Source organism: Nanorana parkeri, unplaced genomic scaffold, assembly GCF_000935625.1.
Source record: "Nanorana parkeri isolate BGI_ZX_2015 unplaced genomic scaffold, ASM93562v1 scaffold390, whole genome shotgun sequence".
Classification (NCBI taxonomy): Eukaryota; Metazoa; Chordata; class Amphibia; order Anura; family Dicroglossidae; genus Nanorana; species Nanorana parkeri.
In genome coordinates this window covers 757,749-769,701 of record NW_017306658.1, presented here as the reverse complement: position 1 = coordinate 769,701, position 11,953 = coordinate 757,749, and the positions used below count along the sequence as shown (strand labels likewise).

Here is an 11,953-nt window from a genome sequence, read left to right as displayed (position 1 = left end):
GTTCCATTGGTAAAGTTGTCTTGGGAAGAGGGCCAGCTGTGTGGGTTGTCAGGCAGTGGTGCTTTTGATTGTGTATTCATAAAAATAAGGTTTAAAGACTATGGGAGGAATTGATCAAAACTGGAGCAGACAAAATCTGGAGAAGCTGTTCACGGCAACCAATCAGCTTCTCTCTTTTGATCAATTCCCCCCTGTATGTACTAAAATCTACACAAAAGGCACAGCATTTAATAGACTTTTGTGTGATCAGTGGAAATTACTGTGAACATGGTAAGAATGGCAGAATGATGCGTTTCTGAAATCATAACAAACAGCAGATAATAAAGGCAAAAAAGGCATTTTAATAGATCAGTTTAAGACATTAAACATAATAACACATTCATCTTAAATACTATTACATAAAGCAAGGCAAAGATAAGAAATGTTGCTCCTTAATTAGAAAACTCAATACGACCTGCCAGGAAAACGATACCGTTTTACAATAAATACGGTCCATGCCAAGTGCTACAAGGGGTAGATCAGAAGTCTCTTGTCAAGAAAAAAGTGAGGGATGAGGCAGAATCTACTTCCATCTCTGAACACAGTATCCTAAATGTCACCTTGAAAGTTCAGGGATTGCTTGGCTGATCTGACTTCACACTGTAGAGGAGGATGAAAAAAACAACTGGTAAACATATAAATTATATTTGTACGAGATTTTAGAGCAGTGTTACTCATCATCTCTGGTCCTTGGTGGGTGCCAGAACTACAAGCTTTCCTGGAGGAAGCAGTCTTGTTTACTGGTAGCAACTAGAAAGCAGTACACTAATTATACTGCGCGTGGTTCTGTAATGACGCCCTGAAAACATGACATGTTGGCATTTGCCAAGTAATAGAGTTTAAAAACACTACTTCAAGAAAATAAAAATAAAAGTTACCCCTTAGTGTCCATTTTCTCCACAGTATTGTCCTTGGATTTATCTTCTTCTTTCACTTCTATGAGGAAAAACAGGTTGTTATTGGCGATTTTTTGTGTGCTACAGGTTATAGGCATGACTTCGTAGATAGATATTCATGTCATTAGACATTTAAAAGGGTCACTCCACTTTAAAAAACGAATATGGCGTATATAATGGTCGCACAGGCAATTTTCTAATTTAATGTTAGTAAAGTTACCTTTTTATTTAAAACTGAAGCAGCTGTAATGCTCTAAAATTGTCAAAAAAATTCAATGCAATATTCATGGCTTTGGTGTGCGGAACGCCCCCAGAAATGCCACTTCCTGCTTCTGTGATTGGCTGACTGATTTTCCCACAAGTCTGCACTAAGATACAAGTATAATTTTTGGCATCCCTTTCAATATAAATGTCATTTTTGGTGGCATACTCCCTATGGGTTAATTACTACTAAAGGGATGCTGACACTGCACCTTTCCCAATTACAACACAGGAAGCCCACCAGCTGATTATACCAAACCCAGACTCTCTCCCCAGGGATCAGTTTGGAAAGAACATGCTGGAATAAACAACTTTTTCTATAGAACAGGAAACTGCAACAAAGTTGTTTAAAATCCTTGGAATGTCTACAGGTCACCCAAAGAGGATTGAGTTTCTCGACAAAAGTGGAATTACTCTTTAAACTAAAGGAGGTTCACAAATGACAGTTGGCAGAGCAACCAACCATACGTGCAATTATCAGGAAGCAAAAAAACTTTGCTCATTGTAGAGCTATAGGTGCAGGGGACGTATCAGGCCTCTGCAGAGAGGTCACTGCATCCACATCGAGAGCAGGGGTCCTTCTCTACAGCACGCAGGGACAGATTTTTCTACTCAGACTCTTCTCATAGAAATAAACTGTTATGCCTGCCATACAGGGCAAATATTTTATCGATTGGTGATTATCATGTTGGTGGTCAATCAACCAATGTGAAAATGAAATCATAAAATCATAAGATTTGTCCATACAGTTGAAATGGATGAAAAACAAGATGGGAAACCCGTCCCATGCAAGATGGGGTGCATAACCCGTTCTGATCCTATGTGACAAATCTTTAAATAAGTATAAAAAACGCAAAAAAAAAAAAAAAAAAAAACAGGTGTTGAGGTTCCCCAAAAAAAGTGTTTGAGGAGTCTCACACGTAATGATCATATAGTTTTTGCCTACTTTCATACAAGATTTTCTATTCAGATCGATCAGAATCATTTTGCTGCAATTGGTCAGGTTTGATCCAAATCGATCGATGGCACAGTATATGTCTTTTCAATAAATCGGAGATTTGATCATATTTTCTGTTTCTGTAAACAACGTTATATGTATGGCCACCAAAAGACTTTGGACACCTTTTGTTTTCATGCACCCACAATGCAGATTTAAACTGAAGGTTCAGTTGGGTTTTAAACTGTTTATTCCTAATTGTTATAAGGAGGTCATTTGCATAAAACAACTTGGATGTTGCCAAGAGAGAACAATTTGTATAACGTTATATTTTTTCCACACTAAAAAGAAATGCTCTTTAGCTGAGCCGTACAATATAGAATTCTGTGTATTAGAAATATCACCCTGAGCGTCTAATGAGCTCCAGCATATCCATTCATAATGCAGCAGAAACAGCTGGCAATTCCTCTATTAGTTCAGTAGCATACCATACTTTTATCCTGAAGATCATTTAAATCACTATATAAAAAGCCAACACTGCAGTAAACAAGCATTTTAATACACCAAGAAGTTATTGCGCTTGCATAAAAATTACTGCAGAAGAACTGCTTGGTTTCACCAATTTCAAATTGCTGTGTATATAAACCTTCCTCTTGGATCAAGTTTTCTACATTAGGTACAGTAATTGTATCTAACAAAGACAGAAAACTAATCTTCTGAAATGCATACTTGCCTATGAATTAACTTAAAAATAGGATTTCTGTACTCACGGTAAATACTTTTTGTTAGAGTCAATTGAGGGACATAGGAAGTCTCTAACTTTCAGGTTACACTGCGGGGGGGAGGGCAGGGTCGACTGAAGCTGGATAGAGGGATGAAAGAATGCTAAACACTGCTTTCAGCATTTTGATCGCACCGGACCACCTGTGCGGCCGATCACAAGCCACGCCGGAGGGCGTGGCTATGGTGCCATTCACTTCAATGGCCCGTGACGCCTCTTCCTGCCCCACAAAAAAGTGAGCCGGCCGCAATGGGAGGAAGTGCGTTGTGGCTAGAATCGGGCTGGAACGCACTGCATCTGGTGTGAACGGGCCCTCAGGTGAAAGGCAGAGGCTGCCTTAGATAAAAAGAAGATCTTAGGAACAAGGTTGGTGTTGGCCTGTGTTTACACATTCACCTTGCTGAGGTAATGGCTACAAGGAACACCACCTTGTGGGTGAGCGTAACGTGAGTAATTTCTCTATTGGGTTCAAATGACAGTTTCTGAAGAGCAGAAGCAACCAGATTCAGATCCCATGGAATGATAGGGGAATGCATAGAGGGGCCCACATGGGAGAATCCCTGTACAAATATCTTTAGCAAGGAAAAAAAGGCCATTTGGTCCCTGAAACAATATAGCAAGAGAAGGAACTTGACCCTTCATTGTGCTATGAGCCAAAGAGGGTTTCAAGGAAAGAATCTCCTAGGGTAGAAGCCCAGATACTTACACAAAGTGAAGTATTCCTTCCATGTCTGATGATACGCTTTGTGAAAAGATGCAAATGGGTTCTCATGCTGCCAGCAGCCTCTTTGTTAATGGCATGCAGAGTATTTCTGTCCCTTCCTGGAGTCCAAAGCTTTAAGCAAAGTGTCCTCCGCATGTGTAAAGACAGAAGATCAATGCGGGACTATAGTTTAAAGCAACAATCATTTGTTCTAAAAGTTCCATGACCAAAGGATCAACCGCAGTAGAAAGAAAATCCCTTTTAATGGACTTTTACCGATCAGCCAAAGTTTGGCAAAGTCAAGTCACAACTAAGACAGAATGAAGAGCAGGACCTGTAAGCAAGAACAGTGCACAAGAGGGGGCGTGCAACCACTTATTGGTCGGGTCCTTAAAAACAGGTGCATCCTCTACAGGAATGGTGGTCGCTTTGGTTAGGCAGGAAACTGCTAGATCCACAATGAGGGCAGACCATGTTTTAACAGAGTCTTCTACAAATAGATAGAAGGCTAATAAGCATTTGCGGGATCATCTGGACAATCAACGTCACAATGTCGGACAGGGCCAGCGCTGACTGACAGAAAGTCATCTAAGTATCACACAATAGGGATGCCACAAGAATGCATCAGGGCTAGTACTGGGGCCAGCACCTTGGTGGATACCTGTGGTGCAGACGAGAGGTCAAATTGAAAGCGTCCCACAGCAAAGTGTAGGAACCGCTAATTCGCTGAATTGGGGACATGTAAGTAAGCATTTTGATGTTCACAGAAGCCAGAAAGTCTCCCTGGTGAAGGGAGGCGATAACAGATTTGGTAGATTGCATGTGAAATGTCTGGACTTGAATGAAAGTAGATGGAGAGACCCTCCGCACTCCTCACAGCAGTCCCGGCCAGATATGAAAAAAGTGGTGCTCGCAGTGATGAGATACCACGGATGGCGCCGTGCAAACACAGGAAAGTCAGGAAATCACCAGCACTCAGTAGTAAAGATAAATATGTCCCTTTTATTGGACAGAAAGCGTCACAGACATCCAAATAAACCGACGTTTCAGGACCGCGCAGGGTCCCTTCCTCAAGGCAGAAAGATGCAACATCTCGGACCTCTGAAAAGTATAAGCATGCATATGTACTCAGTACTTGGTTTGGGCCCCTTTTGCAGCAATTACTGCCTCAATGCGGCGTGGCATGGAAGCTATCAGCCTGTGGCACTGCTGAGGTGTTATGGAAGACCAGGTTGCTTCAATATCGGCCTTCAGCTCTTCTGCATTGTTCGGTTTCATGTCTCATCTTTCTCTTGGCAATGCCCCATAGATTCTCTATGGGGTTCAGGTCAGGCGAGTTTGCTGGCCAATCAAGCACAGTAATCCCACAGTCATTGAACCAGGTTTTGGTGCTTTTGGCAGTGTGGGCAGGTGCCATGTCCTGCTGGAAAATGAAGTCAGCATCCCCATAGAGCTTGTCTGCGGAAGGAAGCATGAAGTGCTCCAAAATCTCCTGGTAGACGGCTGCGTTGACCCTGGACTTAATGAAGCACAGTGGACCAACACCAGCAGATGACATGGCTCCCCAAATCAACACAGACACTGGACTTCAAGCATCTTGCAGTGTGTGCCTCTCCATTCTTCCTCCATACAATATTCTAATTTTCTGAGATTGTGGATTTGGGGTTTTCATGAGCTGTAAGCCATAATCATCACAATTATGACAAATCCCGGCTTGAACTATCTTGCTTTGCATGTAATGAGTCTATCTCATATATTAGTTTCACCTTTTAAGTTGCATTAATTAAATAAATGAACTTTTGCACGATATTCTAATTATTCGAGTTTCACCTGTATATCCGGTGACTCTAAACTTTGTCAAAACACAAGAGAAATAAAAAGACCCTGACTTGGCAGGTTCCTGTTATTAGTCTTCTGATGTCACTAAGGCACAGCAGGGGCCTTTCCAAAAGAGACTTGACATAGGAAGTTTAACATATGCTTTATATGTAAACAGAGGAGGAGATGCTTTTAGGATCCAGAAGTAAAGGCATGTAAGCAATGTTTGTTGGAGTCCAAACACTTATAGGCAGGTCACACCTCCCCAGACATAATTGTTCATACCTCACAATTAAAGACAGAACATAACAGCTATAATCTGCCTGGTTACTATTGACAATGCATCCATTTTTCATACACAGTTATGTAACAAAACATCCAATAAGCAATACTCAAGTACAGTGGAATAAAAAGTGTTCTCCTGTTGAGACTAAAAATATATTGTATGCATAAGAGTTTATGTCTAAAGCGAAAGACGTGTTTGATAACAACTCAAACTAGTTTGGTGCAGACAGGGGATCAATGAAGGGTTACGTTAGCGTATGGAGACTCAATGGGAGGCAGAAAGTGATAGATAAATGGAAATAAAACACAAACAGATGTGAAAGTTGCGTTATCAAGTACTAACCTGATTTTTTGTCATCATTTTCTTTTTTATCCTCTTCAAGTCTTGCTTTTTTTGTTCCTTTTTTATGGTCAGCAACATTACGTCTTCCTCCTTCCCCTTCATCCTCGGAATCTGAAAACTCTTCTTCACAGGCTATCCGCTTGTCAGAGGCTCGAACTAGAATATGGCATTAACAGAATACAAAAGAAAGCAGTCAGGCTCCAGAAAACGCATAAATACATTTTTAGTGTAGACATAAGGTCAAATGGAAGAATCAATATATATGTACATGGTTATGTCAACCTGATTATTGATTATTTTAACTGAAGCTGGCATACTGACCCCACTTATACAAAAGGAAAACATAGTTTTACTTTTTCCGCTATTTGACAGGTAACTCGTCTCTTAATGCTTCAGGAAAAACAATGTTCTCTCTGGAAAACAGTGTTTGTAGCCTGCAGAGTTTCCAGTACCACTAATCGGCTGCATACAAAAGAGTTCAAGGCTCTCTTCTCCACTTTCATTATAGAACATCATTGTCCCTTCTGGTTCGAATTACAATCCAATTACCTTAGTAACAAATTCTTCTTATCATGGTGTACTAAGTTGCCAATCAAAGTAATGGTAAAGTCAAAAGGCTTTTAAGCTATTTGCTGATTACATTATTTAAAATAGATGCGCTTGTTCATGTTTAAAAGTTTTAGTTTCCTGCAGAATCAGTTGGTCCCCTAAGCACCAGCCCTGATGCCCAGTTTTAGGGTGGCTCATTATCCTTGCAGAGTCCTATTGGGCCATTGTTATGTGTGCCAGTAAGCGGTGTGTTTCTCCACAAACACACAGACACAGCAAGGCAAGCCCACCCCCTCCCTCCTCCTCCAAACCAATAGAAGGATAGTTGCTAAAAGACACTGCTGTCCCACAAAAATGTAAAGAAATACTTTGCTGGGCAATGTTTTTTTTCTTTGATCTGGATTAATTATTAAAAAAACGTAAGAGCCCAATACTACTTTAAGGGTGATAGGATAGTATCCAGATACTTAGCAATGCTATATGCAACAGGGTTTTTCTGCCGACAATTGGTCTTAGAGGGGTACCTTCCTTGTGTATCTTATGGAGTCTGAGCAGGCATGGTGTAGCTTCCCCAGGCTAGAGACAGTGGTCCAAGGTACTTGATCTTTCCTAGCAATAACAATTGACTTTTCATTGTGATTGGATGACAGTGTATGCTACGTGTGTGGATATAAATACTGAAGTATTTTACTGATACTCATTACAACTTAAAAAGTGGCTTGGAAAAGCTGCGAAATGGCTTCAACATAACAGTTCAATGTGACTACTACTAGCCATACCATGACCTGAAGAAACGAAAACCTTGACAGATTTCTCAAGGGTGGCTATAAAAATTGCCTAACAAACCCAATTTGCCCAACTTCGGCATCACTTGCAACTATTGGGGTTTTTCTGACCACCCAAGGAAATTGGAGGTATTTATAGCATATGTAGATTCTCTAGCTTGAAGGAAAAACTCTATGCAAGCATTATCAAGTACTATGCTTGCACCAGCACTATTTTTGGCTGACAATCATGACAGGTCAGTGATCAGTGACTAGCCCTAAGACTGACAGTTATCCCTCTGTCCATAGTTCCTGAATAAGATACCTGCACACCTATTAGTAACCTTGGAATAATCCGTTATTTATGCTAACAATTATTCTAATTCTACACTGAGCCTTTCATGTTCACCAAAAGTGTATACACCAACATTGATACCAAAAGGGGAGTCACCTTGTGGTGCCTGGATTTTACAGTGCTTGTTTTCAGTTCAGTTAAATAATACCTTAGAAGGGACCCCTTATCCTACGTCCAGGCCGTAATCAGAGCCTTAGAGTCTATCACAGTTAAAATTCAGCCATTTCTTTATCCCAGTACCTCATTGGCTAGTAGAGGCCATGACATTTGTAAGCATAATGATGGGATGGAGTGGGACTTGTTCTCAGCTTGGAGAAAAGTCAGAGCCCTTTCCAACTTAAAAAGTCTAGGATCCATGGCTCTCCAGGGGCATAAAGGAACTGATAAGAACACAATGCAAGTGCTTGCACATCCAGCAGCATCTGTGTATACACTTCAGTGGTGAAGACAAGTTCAGTTTATTATGATAAATCTATAATATATAGATATAATTATCTGCTAACAAAAAGGTAACCTATGCTGAGGGAAACATCTGGCATTTTAAGAAGGAGAGCTCCACCATTCTTCCCTTACTCCAGGTTGGATTTATGGATGCTGTTGCCTTTACATTTATTTTACAATTGCTGTAATCAACCGTATTACTTTCAGTTCATAAAGGAATCATTAAACACCTTATTTCAAGTAAAATAATAAAACAAAATATTGGCTTCTTTCCTCAAAATAAGACCACCATTTATAACTCCACAGGGTAATAGTCTCATACAATATCAAAAAAGCTAAAACTCTATTTAAAAAAACACTGTTTATGGAGTATTAATGCCTCTAACATTCAGGCACATGAGAAAAAAAATTCAAATAAATAACCTGTGCATTACTAGTCACTCTCATATAACCCAGTGATGGTGGGATGCAAACAAAACATGGCCCAAAATGATTTCCAGCGATCCTAACCTAAGACACATGCTAATGCAACAGTGCCGAAACATTGTGGTCCCTGCAAATATCCTGTTAGAACCTCCTCACACTAAACGGTAAAAAAAATGCAGTGTTTTACAGTGCAGCTAATGCCTGAAAGATGTTTTTTGTCTCTTTTATTAACTCTATTTGCAATGTACAAAGTGCACACTTTGGGCACATAGAAAACAATTGTTTTCCATGTGCCCTGGCAGTGATTAGCATTGGTCCAATGCAAAAAATAAAATGTCAGTCCCTTCACATCCCTTTGGATCCCAGTACACGGAACCAACATTAAGCTTCACTGTGTCATTCAAACGTTAAATACCGGATATCAGAGGGGCAGCAAATACTCTGGCATTTGAAAGGTAAAAGGGGGTGGGGCTTGATCTCAACTTGGGGAGGGGTCTAATACTTGTGTGCCGCCTGGACCTGGGATCCAAGTGGCTTGCACAAGTACTAATCTGAAGACTAACACATTTATTTCACAAGCACAACGTAATGGTTGAATTTCAGCACTGCTGTTTAAACATTTTAGACCAGATTAAGTTCACTTTACACAGGACAAGCCAAGGATTTATTGGGACGGTTTGGTTTAGGAGATCAGCTAATTTGCATATCAGATGCCTGACCAGATACAGAAACAGAGAACAACAGATGGTAGGTTATTCTTAAATATTTAGCTATGCCATTGTGTTTTGTATAGGTCAGAGTTTCTCTTTAAACAACTGAAAATAACTCAAATAATACAATCATTTTCTTATAATTAGTAGTAATGCTCACTAGATATACGCTTATCTGGATCTTCTCCTTCTTCGTCCCCACTGTCCTCCTGAATGGCATCTTCTGGTATAGCTTGCATTTGTACACCCGGTGCATGTGGGAGCATACGCAGATTCTCAAATAAGCGCTGCCTAAAGAGTAAAATCATTAAAATCTGAATAAGAAGAGCATTTTCAAAATGTATTGCAAGATTAAGTCGATTTTTAATAACAAGATCTAACTGAAGAAAATGGACTAATGTATTGGGAAAAGACCTCAAAAGATCCAATTCCTAAAGTCCTTTGATTTAATATAAACACTTTCTAACATTTGCAGCCCTTTAGAAATGAGTACTTGTAAGCCGATTGTGGCGTCATGAGCTTCTACTCCCTCAACATCAGTTCACTGACAGTGAATGTAAGTGAGTGACTGTTGAGATTTCTGAATCAGTGCCAAAACCTAGATGTACAATCCAGGTCAACAGACCTCTGGCTTCCAGACACAATGTTACAGTCTAGGGAACACCATCATGAGTAGTTTGGAAATTGTGTATCTGGGATAAAGTCTTCAAGAGTATTTGCAATTCCTCATGATTTTCTTCCTATCTCCTAAGTTTGTGTTGTGGTCAGGGCACAGAGGTAATGACACTTTTGACTAGACTGACCTAAGTATATATGATAGTTGTATGGGAGACTCTCTCTACCAGCACCCCCCCAGTATCTAATCCCGACTGATTTCCTCAATATACCTTTACAACTACAAGTGGCATGCCCCAACTGTATAAGTATAAATCCAGCATGACCCTCAAATGTAAAATAATAACAATCTCTCTATTGTGTTATTTATTATGCCCCCAGGACATTTTGCCTCTATACACTTACCAGACCAAGAACAGCTCATATGGTATCTCTACTATCTTTAAAACAAACACTCAGCAGCATCCCACACCCTACGCTTTCACTAGAAGATTCTATAGAGTGGTTTATTGCAGTCTGTTTTTCTACTTGGGAGATATTTCCTCACCTCCTTTCCATGTGGCTTCCTATCTCTGTTGGAGAGATTTTCTATCATTTCTTAATCCAGTGACAGGTGGACAAGGTAAAGATCCCCTTAACAGTGACAAAGAACCTTAGCCTTCCCTACTCTATCCAATAATCATAATAATTAAAGTTACTGTACAGTTTACTTCCAGAAAGATATAGTACCACTTGGAAAAATACAAATAAGTTAGCATGCCACTTGACTAATAGCATCAAGTATTAATACATTTAAAAGCAAACATTAAGTGAAAGGTAACATAAAAAACAGAAGCTCCTTACTTTATTTTCTCCATGTACTCAGGTGTATTTTGATTGGTCATGTTAGAAGGGCTAATATGAAGTTTGAAATCTGGCCCAAAATACTCAAAGTAATCATTGTATGGTAGCTCTGGAAAAAAAAAGAAGGAAAGTACATTACAAACAGTAAATTTAGAGTGAAGAATATCTGTCAGGTGTAAATATGACAGATTGTTCAGTAACATCTTGAGCAGCACTTTTGGCCATTATCTGCAATTCCCTACTCCACATGAATCATACAAAACAGCAATACCCCATCATAGATCTATATACACTGACTTACAACTGCACTCTGTCAATAACTGGACCACAATAGCAGGTTTTATCTCCAGGTGGCATGGTAAACAGTTATTTGAACCCTTAGAAAATAGAAAGGATACTGGGGAAGGAAGTAGACGCCTGCAATGTGCACACATGCCCACAGCATTGCTCAAGCATGGTTTTCATATAATGGATTCCAATGCAACCCTAGGTTATACCCCATTAATCTTTTGTAAAATATTAATCTGTCATAATATATATTTTTAACCAATTCATCCACAAAAAGAAATAAGATGCTCAACTGTTTTTGTCCTCTAGTGAATATCTAATATCCTAAATCAATTTCTAATTCCCATTTCTTTTCTCCTGCATCAAAAGGTGTCGGCGATATTAAAGTAGTCAATGCAATTTTAAAAAACAAAACAATTGACCCACCAAAAATAAGAAAATAAATGTAATGCTGGTATAAATAAAGCCACATTTGTATTTTCTATACTTACCATTTGGGATTTCACAATCCAGTGCAACAGCAGTCTCGTATGTCCAGCAGCGAGCAACATTGCGAATAGTATATCCACCTCCACCAAGCATCAGAAGAGGTAAGTTAAATGTCTTTACAACTTCAACACACTTTGCATGACCTGCAAAAATAATATTGATAAACGCATAAATAAGTTTTCAATGTAGAACCTGCAATGTGGGATATAACAGGGCAATACAGTATATAGACTCACAAAGCACTTCAATTATTTATATACTTCTAAGTGAATTAACAATGAAATCATATCAGAAGTGATGTAACAGAACGCAGGGCCTTGCAAACCAGATATGATATATGGGCATCCCTTATTAAAGGGTTTGTGTTGTAATAAAGCTTTCTGCTGGAAAATGCCAAAATTCCTGGGGAA

The 11,953-nt window shown here is 39.5% G+C and overlaps 1 protein-coding gene across 2 annotated transcripts in view; it reads right to left on the bottom strand.

The window, feature by feature from the left end:
• Positions 1–303: 303 nt before the first annotated feature.
• The window catches only part of HDAC2 (histone deacetylase 2), a 39,833-nt gene continuing 28,183 nt past the window's right edge, over positions 304–11,953 (bottom strand). The window contains exons 9-14 of one of the 2 annotated variants that reach the window (XM_018559377.1): positions 11,546–11,686; positions 10,767–10,875; positions 9,469–9,599; positions 6,064–6,219; positions 918–975; positions 304–639 (exon numbers count right to left, since the gene is read on the bottom strand). In XM_018559377.1, the coding sequence (XP_018414879.1) occupies positions 609–639; positions 918–975; positions 6,064–6,219; positions 9,469–9,599; positions 10,767–10,875; positions 11,546–11,686 (626 nt within the window). In that variant the 3' untranslated portion in view covers positions 304–608. The remainder of the gene's footprint in view (positions 640–917; positions 976–6,063; positions 6,220–9,468; positions 9,600–10,766; positions 10,876–11,545; positions 11,687–11,953) is intronic. The other variant, XM_018559378.1, reaches the window with a different exon arrangement.